General features: G+C 37.1%; 1 protein-coding gene across 1 annotated transcript in view; it reads left to right on the forward strand.

Moving 5' to 3' along the window:
- The window catches only part of PUDP (pseudouridine 5'-phosphatase), a 65,009-nt gene extending 49,432 nt beyond the window's left edge, over positions 1-15,577 (forward strand). Inside the window, exon 4 of the mRNA XM_064407759.1 lies at positions 14,986-15,577. Coding sequence (XP_064263829.1) covers positions 14,986-15,162 — 177 coding nt within the window. The 3' untranslated portion in view covers positions 15,163-15,577. The remainder of the gene's footprint in view (positions 1-14,985) is intronic.
- The last annotated feature ends 3,180 nt before the right edge of the window (positions 15,578-18,757 follow it).

Genomic DNA, 18,757 nt, shown 5'->3' on the forward strand with positions numbered 1-18,757 from the left:
GGATGAAGAAATCCATCACAGAATGCTGTATTTTAATAAAAGGATTTCAGTTACTCGGCAGTATAAAGACATAATAATGCGTGTGACATGCTGTGGTGTATTGCTTTAGGATCAAACTGAACATTGGAATAATAGCAGCTTTGAGAAGAAAGGAAAAATAGGATGTCTGATTTGAAAAACATTTTTTCTTCTATTGATTTCTATATTTAGCATAGTGTATGGCATGTCAGGCCCTGGTTATAAAGACCTGTAAAAGAAACTACTTGGATTCCTGGTCTTCTATGTTAGGAATCAAGCAGCATGTGATGCATAAACTTGCACAGAGTTGGATGAATCCCAAGGAGGATCTGCTACCAGAGGCAGATCTTGGGGCTGGTGTTAAAAGCTTGTTTACAGACCCACAAAAGAGCTGAGAGAGGTGACAGCAGGGGGGGGATCCCAAGTCACACCTTCCCAACAGTTCCTACATCTGTCACAGAAGTCATCATCCATCAGGTGCCCATCTCGATATGGTCAGGGCAGCACAGAGTCCCAAAGGTGGACAGAAGCTCAGATTAAGATCTCAAAGGGAGGGAAACCTGTTCAGGCCCTCCCAGGGCTGTCCCAGAAGGGCTATCAAGGTAAATCAATGCTGGACCAGTCCTTTTGGACTGAGGAGAGCCTAGGGTGTGGCACTCAGTATGGGATGCAGGGAAAGAGAATTTGGGGTTTGATCAGGATTTATTGGAGGGAAATAGAGAGATAAGAGAATAAAAGCATTGGATGTGTAAATAGGTGACACATTTGTCTGGCCATGCACCTTACCAGTGTAGTGTGCCCTGTGTTAGCTAACTCCACTTCTAACTCTTCCTGGCCGAAGGGCATCTGGTCTGTGGCCTCTGTGTGTATGGCCAGCAAGCAGATTCAGGCAGAGGCCCATGTGTTCATGGTACCAGCAGCTGGACTGGGCACGAATCTGGGTGCTGGCATTGGCAAAATGAGGTCCCAACCCACAGCCTGGGATTGCAGGTTAGAGGGGCCCAACCCAGGCATCTGCAGAGCCAGTGGCTGGGCTAAAGTGCAAGCCTGTGAGCTCTAGAGAAGAGGCAGCTGAATGACTCTGTGGGGTCCTTGGGAGTGCTGAGTATAACTTATAACTGCATTGATCTGTGTGTCTAGCCTTATGTGTATATATATATATATATATATATATATATATATATATATATTTAGTTATTTATTTATATGTTTGTTTTCTGGTGCCTGCTGGGAGATACATGCTCAGCGTTGCTACTGTTTGGACTGGGGCATGGAGCTGTGGCTGCCTCCCTGTTGTCAGGCTATTAGAGGAGGCTCTGTCCCCAAACAGCAGTAACCCATTCCCTAGCATCACATGTTTCTCTCTATAAAGGGAGATTGGATAACCTGGACATGTTCCAGGTAGATAGCATGCTCCTTCTGTTTCAGTCTCCTAATGAACTGCCTCCATTCTAAACATCTCTCATAGCCATTTGAGCTGAGCTGCGTAGCAGAAAATATGCAAAGTAAACATGGAGCTGTGCCCCTATTCTGTTTGCCCTTCCCCTCTCCATACTACCCAAAGGTGAGGGATGTTTTCTCAGTTGAGGTAGTCACCATAAAAGTCTTTAAGTTTGTAAATACTTCTTTCTTTTCCACTTAGAATTTCTCTTACTACTGTGCCTTCCTTCTTGCTTTGAGAGGAAGAAAAGAAATAGATTGTTTAAGCAGAATCTGGATTTTCTGTTTACAGAGCAATAAATGTTCTGAAATGAACTGCAGTTGTATATGTTGTGAAATTGCTTTTGTTTGACGGGTTAATAAATCTTAGTCAAACATCTGAATGACTAGAGATATTAAAAGCTTGTGTTGCCTGGCAAAACCAAACAAGCCAACCATCTTTTTGCATTTCTTTATAAATACAGCAAAGGGATCAGTATTGTTTAGATTGACCATAGCTCTCATTTTATTTGCAAAAGCCTTTGTCTATGGGTCTTCCACAGTTTGTGTGGCTTTTTTGGGTGGGTTTTTTTCCCTTTGGTTGGTGGGTTAGTTGGTTTGGAAAACATAAACCAAAATCAACTTAATTGGCAAGTGTTTAAAATGCTGTACTTCTTCAAAAAGTACCTATGTTCATAGTGTAGACAGCTTCCATTAATTTTTGCACCTATGAATAAGCCTGGAAATTGTAGAGAATTTAAATCAGTGTTTTCAAACCAATACCTACACTGATCTTGCAGGGTTACTGTTATGTCACTTTCATGCATAGACATATGAGACAAGTCTACCCTATATTCATCCTGCAATGAGGATCCTTCCAGCAGCTGGATTTAGGTGCTCAGTTGTCCCTGGATCCCAGTCTTGGGCTTCCATCATTCCTCAGCGTCTCTCCTGAACACACAGACAGTCCCAAGTCTCTTGAACAGTCCCAAGGACTTACCCTGTCCCTCCAGGAGCCAGGACTGTCTGTGCTCTTGCCCATAGGGTTATGCCTGGCTTTCAGGATACTTCATCCACTTGCCAGCTGCTCCAGCATGTTCTTGGCTAGCCCTCACTTGCCCACTGTCATCACTGCACTGCTGCACTGCGGGCACGTGGGACTCCTGGTCCCATGGCAGGACTGACACTTCATGCACGTTTGTGTGCACAACAGTAAGCCTTGCCCACAGAAACTGTTAGAAATGGAGTTTAATTGAAGGAGACAGGACAGACGACACAGACTGATGCAGACAGCCCCTAGTGACACCCCACCAGCCCCTTCTGTCTCACATTCCCGCAGAGTGCCCTGACTCATGGAGCTTCTCCTGTTGACATGTCTGTGTGGTTCTGGCCTTATGGCACGAGGCTCACAGGGCTGCTGGGGCTCATCCTGCCCCATCAGGCAGCACAGGAATGAACTTCTGGTAGGCTGCTGGGGTGTGTCTGCGAGCAGCTGACCCAGGGTGTTTCAGGCTATCCCCATCTGCCCTTGTTGTTTCTGCTATTCTTCCCCTATACAGTTCTATCACATAAACTACTGTGTGTGCATATATGTATGTATTTCTGCATATGAAAATGTTCAGATCCCTCTCTGTAGAAACGTGTCCATTTTAGCTGCTTATGTTCCATACAAGCTCTTTGAAGTAGTATTAATATTATGTTTCATAACCACAGAGTATTTGGAAGGAGAGGTTCTTATTAATTAAGATCAGCCTACCTGAACTGTGTTCCTTTTCTTCAAGGAAGGTAGTCAGGAAGGCAACCAAAGCAGAGAGAAAACTTTTTTAGTTTATAGGGAATGTAGTAAAACTTGAAAAGAATCTTGGCTGGAAGCCTGCAGCACTACCACTGCAAAGCACAAGAACATCTGATTTAGAAAAACATTTTGAGAGTCATGAGCAACATCTTCACTCCTCATCAAGGTGTAAGATAGTGGGTTATCTATGTGAACTAGCTCAAAAGGATAATTATCACTTGATTTTGTAAGATTTTCTTCTTGTTACTTTTTGTAACAAAGTTAAAATGTGACCTAGTTGAGCATATAATAAGTGTTTCTAGACAGAGTAATTGTTTCTTTACAGTTTTAATCTATCATCTTGATATCCAGTAGAATTACCTGTTGAATTCATAGTTTTGTTGTCAATGAGAAGACTGTTCTCTATGGCTTTAAAAGTACTGAAGTGTTTTTTTTCTGCAGATGCAGGGTCAGTGGAGAAAAAAGACGTTTTAGTGTCTTTTCTCACACTGTTCTGCTTGCTAAGACTAGAACTTACAAAGCTTTGAAGGCTATAAAACAGGTATTTTTAGCCACACCTTCTAGATCTGCAATCTCAGAGTCAGTCTTTATGTGTGGATGAGATTTTCAGTCCTCAATCTTTAGACATATTTGCTATTTCATTTATCAGTTTTCTCCATTGAATGATGAATCTTACCCATAAGCTCACTAGAGGCAGCTGGAATCAATTAACAAAGACTTGAAATGTAATAGAATATAATAGATCACTACAACTTTTTAAAAAAAACCAAAAAAACCAAAAACAAACAAACAAAAAAAAAACAGAAACAAAAGTAGGAAAAAAAATCACCTGCACCAATTCCTGTGTGCTGAATCACAAAGTTAAGATTCTCTTTTGCTTGTTAGTCTGACAAGTAGAGTATCCTTTTTTTTTTTTTTGTCACAGCATAGTTTACCTGGTAGCCAGAACATATAATTCAGTGGACTGTGTGGCAGTGATACTTTTTCACCTTGACACACCTGCTGCAGTCTGGTTTCCCTAGGGAATCTTTATATAATGTCTGAGTGCTGAAGCTTCCAAGTTATCAGTAAAATGCTGCTTGTAGCACTCAGTTGCTTGCCAATTTATCCAGATTCTTGGCAATATCTTGGCATCTATTTCTGAACTCATTGTATTACTTTATTAGAGGTACTTTCTTTCAGGTCATGTGTTGTGATGGTTAGACAATGTAAAATCACTCCAATATGTCATGATAGTTTAACTAATATATAAATACACATAATTTGTTTTTAAATAGAAAAAAAGCAGAATGGACTGTGTTAACACAGAGAAAACTCAGATTTTTTTTTCCATCTGAGCGTGTCTTATAAGCACGTTAACTCTCATACAGGTGCTTCTCTGTAATTTGACTGCAGTCATTTGCAGAGAACACAATTTGTCTTTGATTTAACTATGAAGAAATGTGTTTATATCAGTATTGGGGTGACTGAGACACTTCCTAATGGATTGCTTTATATTCTCATCATAGGTTTTCTAATGGTCACTTAGCATTAATTTTTGTCTGTACTTTTGCACATTTTTCATTCAGACCTTTAAATTTACAAGTTCCATTACAGTGCCATCTGTCTCTGCAATGAATCTAGCTGCACACTTTTGAACAGGAAAGAAAACCCAATTGATTTATTTCCTGTGGTTAGAACAAAAGGTAATTACAATGTCTGGTGGACACTGAGTTGACCATGAGCCAGCAATGTGCCATTGCAGCAAAGGTGGCTGATGAGGGAATTGATCTTACCCCTCTACTCAGCACTGGTAAGGCCACACCTGGAAAATACTGGGAGCAGTTCTGCACTTCCCAGTACAAGAGAGATTGAGCTGCTGGAGGGAGTCCAGCAAAGGGACACCAAGATAATTAAGGGATTTCAGCATATTGCATTTGATGAAAGGCAAAGTGAGCTTGGAGAATAGGAGGCTCAGGGAAACATTAATACAAGTAAATACCTGAAGGGAGAATGCAAAGAGCCAGGCACTCTTTAGTGGTCAGAGGCAATGGACACAAACTGAAAGACAGGAGGTTCTCTCTGAGCATCAGGAAACACTTTTTTACCATGAGGTTGACTGAGCACTGTTGCAGGTTACCCAGAGAGGTGGCAGAGTCTCCCTCCTTGGAGATGGCAGATGCTGATAAACTCAAACACTGTCTAGACCTTGTCCTGGGCTGTAGGTGTCCCTGCTTGAGCAGGAGGTTGGCTCAGGTGACCTTCAGATGTTGCTTCCAATCTCAGTCACGGAATCACAGAAGCACGGAATATTCTGAGTTGGAAGGGCTCCACAAGGAGCATGAGTCCACCTCTTTAAGTGAATGGCCCATACAGGGATCAAACCCACAACCTTGGCATTATAACACCACACTATAACCAGCCATTCTGGAATAGCGTGATTCTGAGTCCATACAATACTTACATATCATTTGCACACTTTCTGTATATATATGTATATTATCTGGGGTCCATTAAAAAGCAATAGTTAGTTAATAATTTTATAGCAAAATAATGTGGCAACAGGCTTTAGAGTAACAATTCAAAAAGTTTCAGAGACGTGGACACAGCTTAAATGGGAAATTAGCCACCCTCATCCCTTTTCTAAAGACTCACTCACACTGTTGAAGGTCAGAAAATGGGGGATACATCAGATCAGGAGATTCATTAAGTGATTCTTACTTTTAATATAAAGTCATTATTGTGTTGGATGAGCAGGTAGTTTTCACTTGAGCATATGGCTGATGAAGTGTTTTGAGGACTTTGCCCATGAGAGGTTGTTTTACAGGCAAATATGTAGTAGTTTTCTTTTTGAATTAGTCTGCCATCTGTCAGCTTTATACCCTGTTGAATCTGAACATTATTTGTGGTTGAAATACACAGAATGGGAGAGGGGTTTAGATAAAAAATTATATTAAGAAAAGCTAATGAGAACCCAAATACTGATAAACTTATTTCTTTGAAGAACTGAGTACCCAAAAGAAGTTAGGACAGAAGCTGTGTGACAAGCATAGTAACAAGTTGCTGATACATACCATGTCTGGTATTCCCAAAATAATGTTCATCTTAAGCCAGTGTCATGGCTCTGTTAGTTACTGATCTAATGTAGCTCTTAAACTGAATAAGCCTTATGCCACAGAGAGAGACTATCTGTATGGAGACTGTATACACCATGTGTTTATCCATGTGCCTACATACACAGAGTTAAACTCATTTTTCTATCTTTGTTCATTGTTTACTCTTATGCATTCATTTATATGCACACCTTATTCCTTTCATGGAAAATGACCTGTTACTCTTCCTGTAAGCATACCTGAATCAAAAATAAGAACTAAAAGCCCTTGGTTGAAGTGACTGTTAACATTCTCTTATCTGGTAGAACTGTTCTAATAGAAAAATAGGGACAGCTTGATAACTGTGTCATAATGCATTTTAAAAAGTGTTTCTATGCGGTATATAAAAGAGCTAGATCATATTAGGGGAATTTCAACAAAAGCATGTTGAAATATTTTGACATTAAGACTTAAATAACTTTCTACATGTGAATTCATTTTTAAGAGTATATTAACTTTCTTATTTAATAATATTTCTTATTATATTACAGAAATATTTGGTCTTGGAGTTTACAGTAGAAATAAATTTTCCAGAGGATCAGCCTGTTTTAATGGTTGATTCACATAAAACTGCTTGATATTCACTGGCTTTCTGCTCTGCATTTTTCATAGAGAAAAATATCTATGTAACTATTGCTTCCCTAAAATAAACAAAGGATGATGATAAAAACAAGCTAGAGATTAATGTGAAAAACACAACTTCTCTACTGGAATCTAAAAAAAAAAATATGATTTTTTTTAACTTTCCTCTTAATACATAATAAATTTTTATTAAAAATTTTGGTTTTACCAATAATAATTGTATTGATCTAGTAGACCGTGAGTTACTTACAGTTAATCCCTCATTCAGGGTTAGGAGAGTGGGTCCATGGAATTAATTATTTCTCATAATAAATAGTTCCAAAAGGAACTATATCACACATAGTGGATATAGAAATAGGGGTTTTATAATGAATTCTTTTACTTTTGGTGGTAGATTTCACTTTTTTTTAGAAATATTGTATTTAGCACACAGAAATATTTTCTCAGGTAAAGAGAATTATGAAAGAAATTTTGAGTTCTGAGTTTCATTTGCTTGCAGAGTCAAAGCAGCTTTGCAAACTAAGAGGCTGAGAAGTCATCTTTTGAAATCACAGGACAGTTACTTAAATAGATCTGGTTATTGATGTAATGAGGCTTTTTGCCGCTTCTCTTTCCCCGGCTAGCTGATGATAAGAGGGGGAGGGCGGCAGGTTCCCCCTGGAGCTCCGTTGAATCCCAGTTGTCAATTGTTTCGGCGCAATATAAAACACAGGCAGCGCACACGGGTCCCAGGGAAACTTTATTTGATGGTAAACTTCCCCTTTTCCTCTCCTGGGACCCCGATCAAGGGGCAAACAAAGACTTATATGTGTGGGGAGGTCAGGGGTAGGCACAACTTTCAACAAATCAGGGGAGTTGGGAGTAAAAATCCTAGGCGGAGATAATGGCAGTGAACCAATACAATTCCAAGGGAGGAAAAGCAGTTCCAATAAACGTGTAAAGTTTGGAGAAATAGAAACTAGAAACTAGCTGATGAAATAACTGGGAGAAGGCAGAGACAAAAGGAAAACAGCACCAAGGAAAACCACCAAATCACAAATCAAACCATAAACCTACTAATAAAACAAAAAGCACAATACAACAGCTTTTCATTTCAGATGTGATATTTTTAGATTGCAGTTGCAAAAATAAATTGTAGAAATATGACATCCTTTACCATAACCCAATGGCCGCAGGTGGGTTACTGTTGAAGGAGCACATTCAGAAATACTTGCACAGCTGTTTTGTGGGTTTACATGTACAATCAGCTTTAGGCATGCCAGGTATAACATGGTAGGTTGAAGGGATGAACCTGTATGATTCAGATACTGCTGAACAGGAACATTTCTACTCCTCTTAACTTTAGGAATTTCAAACTTAGTTTTGTACATTCTTCTCCACTTCCCTCTGAAAATCTGTATTGAGAGAATTTTAATTTTTAATGTGGTTTGGTTTTTGTTTTTTGTTTTGTTTTGTTTTGTTTTTTCTGTAGTTGAAATACATAGAAAATCCGTATTAGAATTTTGTTAGTGTTTTGTTTGTTTTATTTAAAGGTGGTAGTTTCTTGCTTTGTGCTTGGAGTTTTATGCTAATAATCTTAAATATTTTCTACAATACCTCTCAGCTTTGAATTTTGAAAGAAAGGCTCTTTTCTTCCTGATCAGGAAGAGTTAAAGTGTAATGCAGCTATATCTCACCAAGTCACTCAGACTGGTGACACTCTTTTGTACAGTTCAGTGAGAAGCTTGCTCTGAATAGAAAAAAAAAGGACCTTTTCCATGACGTTTTTGTACTCCCAATGAAAACCTGTTTAAAGGTTAATGCCTTTTCTGACCCTTTCTCTTTTTATTGAAGTAACTAGGAAATAACCTTATGTCTGAAGCACATGTAGGCTGTTACTAACACTTCCATTAAAGATTATACAATCATTAAATAATGTTTAGATCAAATTCATGTAAATTTCACTATGCAAGCTGATTTTTTTGTGGGGGAAAATAACACTGGTCAAGGAGGCATTATAGAACAAAAAGAAAAAGCTATTGCCAAAATAGATTTAAAAAAATTAGCTTGCTCCATGAGAATCAAGTGCCTTCTGCAGCACCTGCTGAGGCAGTTGTGATGGTGCCCAGTTACCCAAAACAAACAGGAAGGGTACCTGCTCTGGCACCCTGCGCCTGTGGGTTTGTCCACATTCCCTGTGGCAAAAAGTTCATTGCTTTTATTTAGGAAATACTTTTGGTGCCTACTTCCAGTTTCAGTTCAAGACTTAGAATTTGGATGCATCAAGACAGTTCCTCCTTTGGGTGTACCTGGTTTGTATCTCTGGTGTGTTTGCTCTTGAGATGGGCCCAGCCTCTTCTCCAAGGTGCAGTGATCGTGCAGTAGACAGCAGTTAGAAGGTGGAACACAAGGAACTCCTAGATTCTTGGAAAACCATTTTCACCATAGGGCTGGTTTCACCATATGGGAACAGGTGTCCAGGAGATAGGTGGAAACTGCATAGTTGAAAGTGCTCAAAGCTCACCTGGCCAAGGACCTGAGCAGCCTGTTTTGGCTGGACATGTGTTGAATAGGGTGTTTCCAAATAGCCTTCACACACCACCTCAGTGTATTTTGTCCTACAGTTCTGAGCTCTGCATGCAAGATGCATTCCTTGAATGTGTTGTGTATTACATGTCAAGGAAGTCAGTGGGTGTGATAAAGACAGTTTTCTGTGGAAGGGAAGGCAGCACAAATTAACTATTTCATTGTACGGAATTACTTTTTAGGCCAGTTTTAGAGATAAGTGACATAAAACTCCAGCATGTTATGCAATATGAGTAGCCTCAGTAGAGATCATCTTGTGTATTTGCCTTGTGTTCTCCATAAAGGAACAATACCCTTCTATGGCTAATCCAAGCTGCAGTTGATTGAGTTAGATTTCTGCTACCAGGATAATTGGACACTGTTTCAGAAACGCCTGAGAATTTCTTGAGGCCTGTAACACAAGTTACCATACAAAGTTCCCAGTGTGCCGTCCTCTAAACACACAGTGCTCTGTGAAAAGAGTGCTCCAGCCATCTGGAATGATCAGAGTAACCCCTCATGTAAATGTGACCTTCTCCCTGCCTCACAGAGCCGTTGTGTCTGGGCTTGACTGTCACTCACAGAAACACTTTCTTTCATTTGATCAAGTCTTGAAAACAAGCAAAAAATATGAAATTTCTCTTCCTTCTTCTCCATCCAAACCATTTTATTCCTTCTGGCCTTCCTTGAAATAATGTTCCATGAACTGGTTTGTGAGAGAGGAACTGCTGGTGTGGTCTGAAATGTAAAGTGGCATTTATGTGAGAACTAAAAACTCAGTGATCTAATTATGTGCAGATGTAACACATTTTTTTGTTGTTTTCCTTTTTGAAATTATGCTAATGATTTTTTTGTTTTGTACATTTTATAGTAAATAATTTTATTCTTATATTGGTCTGTAACATTCTCCTAGTAGTGAGTTAATAAAAATCTGAATTAAAAAGCATATGTGCATGTAATTTCCAAACAGTTCTTAATATGAATCATTGACTCATAAAGAATGGTGGCTGTAGTTAGTATTCTGGATATTCTGTGCTTAATTAAGTTGATTTTTTAGTTTCCAGTTTATTCATTTGTTATAGCATTTAAAAATATCTTGGCTTACTCCTCATTTTCCTTAATGGAACTAAGTTCTGGGGCTGTAAGCTGCATTACTTTCTTAACAGCATATTTATTATGATTCTGTTATCCCTGGCTGGTCAAATTGGCACATCCTTAAAATAAAATGAAATGTAATTTATTACTGTATTCACTATTGGAATTTTTCCCAACTATTTCTGGAAGGAGTGTAAGTCCAATGTTTAGGAGGGAAACATTAAATACAGTATTTCAATTATTGGTTTTTTTTCATTCATCAGAGAATTAACACAGTAGGAGACCAAAATTGCAAATAATGCAGCTGCTTAAAATGGATTAATTCAATAATATTTAAGTAACTCTGATGGTAAATGGGTCACCCAGAAATACATTTTCCCCTTGTTCCCAGGTATTTGGACAGTGAAAACATGAGAAAAAATAAAATATAAGTTGAGATAAAAAAATAGCCCAATATATGTGTTATGATATTAAAATTGTTGTTTCCTCTCTCATTTTGTGAGTTTCCACCACCTACCATAAGTGACAAACAGCCCCTTTTAAGCATCTCCCTATTTTGTATGGGATATGTATGGATCTGTGTTGTATTCTGAATTATATTATGGTTCTTAAAAATATCTGGGTCACTCACCTGAATAACACATTTGGTTAGTACTGGAATTATTTTGAAAATCTAAAAGAAATTAAGCAAGGAAGAATTACAAAAGTTGTTGAACAAACCACAAACCATGATTGCAGTAGTAATACCTTTCAGATTGATAATTTACTTCTTAGATGCTACTTAGTTTTGAATTTTAACCATATAGTATGGGCTATTTTTTTACAAAGAAAATAGTAAAAACACTTCTGGCAATGAACAGTCAGCAAGTTATCTGTAGAAATGGAAGGCCTGAGCACCTTTTGGTTTACAGAAATCATCTGTCATTCTGATATCCATGCAACCTGGCTGTACTTGGTGAATTTCCTCCTGCAGCCTGTGCTGGGGCTTTTTTTAGATGATTTTTTTGGGTAGGCTTTTATAATGAAATTTAAATTAGTCCTTAAACATTTATAGAAGACTGTATTGTGCATATATATATATATATATATATTAATGTATATGGGTACCAAACACTTCTAGAGTGCAAATTTTACAAATCACCCATCATGCTTTTGACCGGTTGATTAGATTAGGAAGGGGAAAAACATCAATTAAAAATGAAGAAGTTACAGAGTATGAGATGCAATCCATAAGAAGCCCAAAACATAATATGTCACATTCTGATAACAAAAGTATCTCTGTCATTGGAGGACAGGTGATGAAAACTTCCTTTTCATTTTTTCCTTACAGAACAATAGATGGTAGTGTTAAACTTGCAGATGAATTCTGTACATATAAATCATGGCATCTTTAGTCTCATCCTTCAGTCTGTTTTAGAGCTGATGTAGTGGTGTCATATGTAGTCAAGGATACTTGTTAGATAAGCAGTCCCTATGCATATATATTATATTCACAGATCTTCCAAAATCTTAATTTTAAAACTGATTTTAATCTTTTATCCTTCCAGCTTTCTTGGTTATCACTAACTGCAGTAACACTTATGGATGTCCCTGTTAGTCACACAACTATTCCACCCAGACTTTTGCAGTATATAGGGTAAAGAGGGCCTGTTGTACATACAAAGAGCCTAACTAACACTCTTTTCTTTTATTCTTGCATTTAATGTAGGAGGGTGAGGTAATGAGGTGCTGCAGTAATATTATTTCTTCCTCTGGTTACATGATTAATTTTTCTTTTTCTAGATTCATATAGTGAAATATAAATTAATATACTTTGCTGTACTTTCTTAAGCATTTAGTTCATTCCAAAGCGAGAACTGTCCTATATTAGTATGACCTTTTGAGAGATCTCATAGGAGTAGTATTGATCAGTGACACAAGTTTTAGAAATAATGCACAGAAGCAGCCAGAATCTCAGCTGAAGTCTGTATAAATCTCATCTGTCTCTCAGTTGGAGTGATGCTGATGTTGCAATACTTATGCAAAATGAAAAAGAACTTGGCTGCTTTGATATCTCTAAATTTAGTGTGTGGGTGGTCCAGGACAGTGAAGAGTTTCTAACATCTCTATGTATTAATAAATCCATTTTGTGTGTGAAGCTCTGTAAACCTTTTGTCATCCATTAAAAATGTGACTGTGCTGTTGACAGTAAGTTTCAGTAAAAAGAAAGACTTTAGAAGACCTAGTACACTTATTTCCTGTAACATGCTAGACACTGTAATTATGGGTCATTTGCCTGGTTTCTTTGGTAATTAAGAGTTTGAATTGTGTCTAGTGCCAGGGAATTAGTTAAGCTTTTCGTTATGCATATTGCCTTCCATAATCATTGGCTCCTCTCATACAGTAAGCTTAGTGACGTCATGGAAGTCAGGTCTTTCAAGGCAGAGCAGTGAAGTACATTCCTTTGTATGAGCTGGATCAGAAAAGGCTTCTGAAAGGCCTTGATAATGCTCTTCTGTGCAACATTTAAGCTTATTCTTCAGAAAGCAAAGCCTGTCAGAGTTTCATTTATTGTCCTCAGAGTGCTTAAGGTCGTGAACTAAGCTATTGTTAAGAACAAAACCTATAGGCAGAGCCATTCTTCCATTCTAATAGCAATTGTACGAAGCTTTCCAGAATCAGCTGGTTACATATTTGTAGTTTGTAATATTAACAATGATCAACTTTTAAAAGTATCACATTGTTCAAACAGGAATGCAGTGATTGTATGAAGGAAATAAGCACAGAAGAGATTGGTGTGATTCCTTTGGCTCACCGAAAATTATTAATTAGGTTTTACTTTATTACATGCAAGGTAGAAAGCACCTTTTACTTTTCACTTCACAAACTCCAAGTGGTTGCTGATATGTTGAAAGGCAAGAATAAATATTTTAAAAAGAAAGGAAATCAGGAGAGGGTTCTTTCATTTTTCTCCTTCCACAGTCCATATATGCCTTCCACAGTCCCATATATGCCATAGGAGGGTATATATAGGGCGGGCATTTAATACATCTTGCAAATTTTTTTTCTTTATATGTAATAAAGCTTTTGCAAGTCGCAACTTGGTTCCCTTAGAGCACAGCCAGAACAAACACTGTGGATCCTTTCTGTTTTGCAGTGAAATAGTGTTTCAGAACCTAAAAGGTGCAGTATGATGTTGTACATTCATAGAATCATAGAATATTCTGAATTTGAAAGGACTCACAAGGATTGTCAAAGTTCAACTCCTGGCCCTGCACAGGACAGGCTCAGGAATCAAACCATGCCTGAAAGCATTGATTACTAGATGTGAGGAAAATTGCCCTAACCATGCCAACATCTGGTTTCAATTATTAAAATTACTTGTTGCAGTGATTTTGGCATTATAATAGCAGCAGTGCTAATATTGATAATAAATGCGATATGAATTGGAGAAGTGTTAGAAACCGTGTGTCAGTGTAGATCAGAATTTTTCAGGTCCTTGGATGCCAAAAGGTGCTTTGGGTTATCCATGACCAAAAATCCAAACTGAATTTGCAGGTCATGGACAGTAAGAGGCAGGAAGAGATGCTTCATTATATAAATTCTGGAATAATCTCCAGAAACATTATCTTTCATTATATAAAATTTCAGATCATATGATTTTTATACGTTTATCTTATTTGTTTATTATTCAGTATTCCAACATTAAATTACAAAATACACATAAATAATGTATGATAGTTTTTAAAATTTTAGCTTTGCTTCCAAACTGCAATCTGGAATGATTGTGACTATTTTAAGGCATGGAAGTTCTACCTGACTAAACTGTTTCTTCTCTAAATGTAACCTTTCTATATAATTGCTTTCTTTCTCATCATTGATTTTGAAGAATTAAGTAAATAGAGTATGACTTTGACAGCACTCTTCTGATAAGTAGTGTCTGTCTCCACTCATCCGAAGTTCTACTGTTGACCTAGGTAGTTTAGTGCTCCCTATACCTTGTGTGTGTAGGAAATGCCATACCTATGAGTGAAAACACTGCTTTTGCCATTTTGCAGGTTTTAAAGTTGGTTTGGAAAAGTTGAATTGCCTGCTTATTTAGGCACTTGCTTAATTTTACTTTACGCTTGTGATTAAACACATCCCTATTAAAGCACTTAGGAACATCTGGATAACTACTTTCTGGGATTTAAGTAAGTGTATTGATGTTTTTTGAATTGAAATTAATTAAAGGTTAATTGCCATGCAGATGTTCAAACTGAGAGGTTTGCTCTTGTTCTAATTAGGGGTGTCTAAAACAAGAACAAAATTTAGTTTTCCTACTAAGTTTCATTCAGGATCATTCTCTCTTTTAAAACAAGCTATTAGAAGTTCATAGTAACATTATAATTATTTTTTTCTCCTCACCTTCTTGTTTTTCAGTGTCTTGTGTTTGAAGATTCACCACAGGGAGTCAAAGGAGCCCGGGCAGCAGGAATGCAAGCAGTCATGATTCCAGATGAAAATTTAAGTCCAGATTTTCAAAAGGAGGCAACACTGGTGCTGAAGTCCATGGAAGATTTCAAACCAGAACTGTTTGGTTTACCAGCATATGATTGATGCCTAATGCCTATGAACATGTTCTAGGCTGGAGATAAATTTTAAGTGAAATGAAATTTTATTTCAGTTTTATGATTGTTTTTCATCTTCTACTTCCTTCCTCAAAACCAGAGCAGAAAAATCCTGTTAACATTCAATCTCTTGCACATTACCTTTGATAAATTGTTTGCAATGTTTATGATTTGTCCTTTTGATAAATGCAAAATTAAAGCAGCATCTTTCTGTTAAGTGAATCCAGCCTTGTTCTATTCACATCATAATGTTTTCTCAGAATATTATGGAACTATTTAGACAATTTATTGTAACTGCATTGTAGCGTCTTGTTCTGTTTCCACTTGAATTACTTACTGTTTACATCTTAATCAGAAGTCTGTTCTGGATTGCTATTTATCCCATTAAAACATTTTTGACACCATTATTGCTATCAATATGTTTATTCTTTTCCTCATCCCATTGATGCCTTGGAGAAGCTACCTAGAATAGAGGCTAGACAAAGTTAAGACAATAAAGTGGGTATTTATTAAAGGCCTTCAGTACATGAACCTTGGGCAGTCAAAAGCCTGACAGCAGCTACACCCAAGAAGGACAATGGTCACAGGTTTTTCAGACAGATATAAGTTTGGTCTATTTACATATCAGAGGTTAACTGTCCAATTCCAGCTTCAGGTAATGAAGTCATCTTCCCCCAGATCACTCTCCCCACCACTCCCCCCACAATTTACTTTTGTTTATACTTTTCGGGGCCTCTGGCTGTAGAAGGGGTCCTTGGGTTCCAGGCCCAGAGGAATTGTTTTGTCTGACCACACTCTGAAGACAGTAGTCAACACTTTATATGAAGTTTAGAGTTATGCACTAAAGCAGCACAGGATTTGAAAAATATAAAGGCTAAAATCTTAATGCATCACCATGCTTGCCCATCTATTCCACTTGTGTTGTGTTGTCATTTTTTTTCCCACTTCTTTGCAACAGGGATTCTATTTTACATTCTGTGTTTTTTTGTTTTCTTCTTAGAGATTAAATGAGATGACTTCCAGACATCCCTCAAAACCATTATTCTGTAATTCTGTCATTATCTTTTCTCATATTTTGATCACCTGCTAGGAGCTATACAACTTTATAGGATCTTAGAATTGAGCCAAAATGCTTTGCATCTTGTTTCTTTCATTTCCTTATATCCTTCTTACAGTCCATGTGTCATGTACCCTTCTCTTTCATTCTTGTGAAATAAATGTGTCTCTCTGCTTCAGTTCTGATACAAAGTTATGGCCCTAACTCCTTTATCTAAATAGCTTTCAGTAGGCTGTTCTTAGTTTCCATTCTTACCTTGTCCTGGAGTCCTTGTTTTTCACCAATTTTCCTACTGAGAATTTTACTGTGTATTTTTAAAGTGCAGAAATTGCAGAATTGGTTTAGATTAATACTTAAAATATCTTTTTCTGGCTACCATAACTTCCATTAAATGTTTATGTTGTCAGGTGTCCTTCTTACTTCTGTCTCGTTCTGGTATACTGTCAGTACAAGGGTAAGGGCCTCTTTATAAAATGCTAGATGCATAGACAGATTTTGGTGGAGTTCACAATTTCATGTATGACATGATGGAAGCAATGTCTTTTACCTTGTCTAAAGAAAGCTGTAGTATTTATGTAGCTTTATGACAGTTTTATAAAATTAATTATTGTATTCAGCATTTAAATCCCTACATTTCTAATGAGTATCCATGAGGTACTTCACAGTCTTGGTAGAATACCAAACTCCATTAAAGACAAGAGGGCTGAAATATGTCAAATCAGAAAATTTCCATGTATTGAGAGAAGGCTGCTCTGGCCTTCAGTTTTTTTAGTATTGTATGTTTATATATTATCTTCCTCACAAAAATATTTTCTAGGCATTCCTAGTGTTTAACTGGTTTAGATTTAAGGGTGTTTTGTCAGGAACAGAAAATAATCAGTTATGGACTCTTCAATATTCATGGTGAATTTCCTTAGATATTCTTCCTTCTGTATTTATAAAAAACTCAAAATTTTACATCTTTTGTGTTATTATGCTATTATTTTCTTTTATAGTTGTCTGTTTATACCTCAAGAAATTAAGGACATTTTATCCTATAGAGTCAGTCAGATATGACCTAAATTACACCAGAATCTTTTTATACATACAGTATAATGCTTTGCAGTTAAATTCTTTCCATTCTAAGGATCTGGAGGCATTTTTTAAAAAAGAGTAAATATTGATTTAGTGTAAGTATTCTCCATATTATGTTCTTTCTTTTGGCCATGGATAATGCAGTCATAACTGTTTGTATAGTGACAACAACCTGTCCCATCCAACCTGAGCTCCATTTCTGATCTTCCCAGACAAGATAACAGAACTATTGCTGTGCAATTCCTCCTTTGACTTATGTTACATAGCACAATGTTTTACTGTAGAGCAATAATTCTGAGCTTTCAAGTGTAAAACAGGTGCCTGTTGGGATCCCCTTCATTCATAATTACTGAATTTCAACAAGGAAGTTACTACATAGAATAAACTTTAATAAGCTGTAATTAGTAACTTTTTCAAAGTTTTGCATATATTTAATTTAACTGGTGAGTTTTGCAAAAAAAATAAAGTGAGGCATCTCATTTATACTTTACTTTGAAGGAATTGTCATCAGAGTAATGAATTTTGGTTTTAAAGATCTAGATGCAATAAATATATCACTGACAAAATCAGAATTACTTCATCATGACCACCATGGTTAGATCAGCATAGTTCTAATTTCATGGCCTTATCTTTATGAAAATTCCTAATCAGAAAAATACTGCTCCTTAACTCATCAGTAATTCCTATTGTATACAATTATTTTTCCATTTATTTAGTGTCCCACCTGACAGTTGTCAGTGAAATTATGGCCCCAAACTGAAGTCTGTGAACCTGAGCCATATGCCATAACCTTCCTGTCATTCTGGTAAAATTTCTTCCATGTACTTTTCAGCTTGTTGTTCACTAACTTCCTGGTCCTGTGCTTATCCATTTAACTGTTACTAAAGTAATTTTGACTGTTGTTAGCTTTTCTCTTGACTGAATGAAAAGTCAAAACAGCACACAAAGTTAAATCCTTCTACAGTAGCCCTAAAAATCCTGTCATCTCCATTATATGCGAGGGAGATATTCATGTCAGCAGTAGATGACTGTAGCCTGCCTGATTAACCACGTACCAAGTATCAACATATGTTTGTATATATTTCTTCACCCAGTTTTTGGTTGGATTTGTGGCTCTGTAGCTCGATCATCTCAACAACATCTGTTCAGAAAAGAAAAAAAGGAAAAAAGGATTAAAAACTTGGATCCCCTCCCTTCCTTCCATCTGCTGCTTTCCAGATGAAGTCCTGTTCTGACTGAACTGAAAAAAGCCCATACCAGATCCTGGCTACAGATCATGAGAACATGTGAGCAATCAGGACATTTGAATGCTCCATCTGTGTTTCTATGAAGAGGACTGTTAAAAACTAATCCAAAAAGTCTATCCTCTAACTCAGCAAGCAGACTTCAATCCCAGTAAATAATTAACACATGCTTAATTAATTTTTATTAAGCAAAGAATAAGCACCAGCTT

This window comes from Passer domesticus, chromosome 2 (assembly GCF_036417665.1).
Source record: "Passer domesticus isolate bPasDom1 chromosome 2, bPasDom1.hap1, whole genome shotgun sequence".
NCBI lineage: Eukaryota > Metazoa > Chordata > Aves > Passeriformes > Passeridae > Passer > Passer domesticus.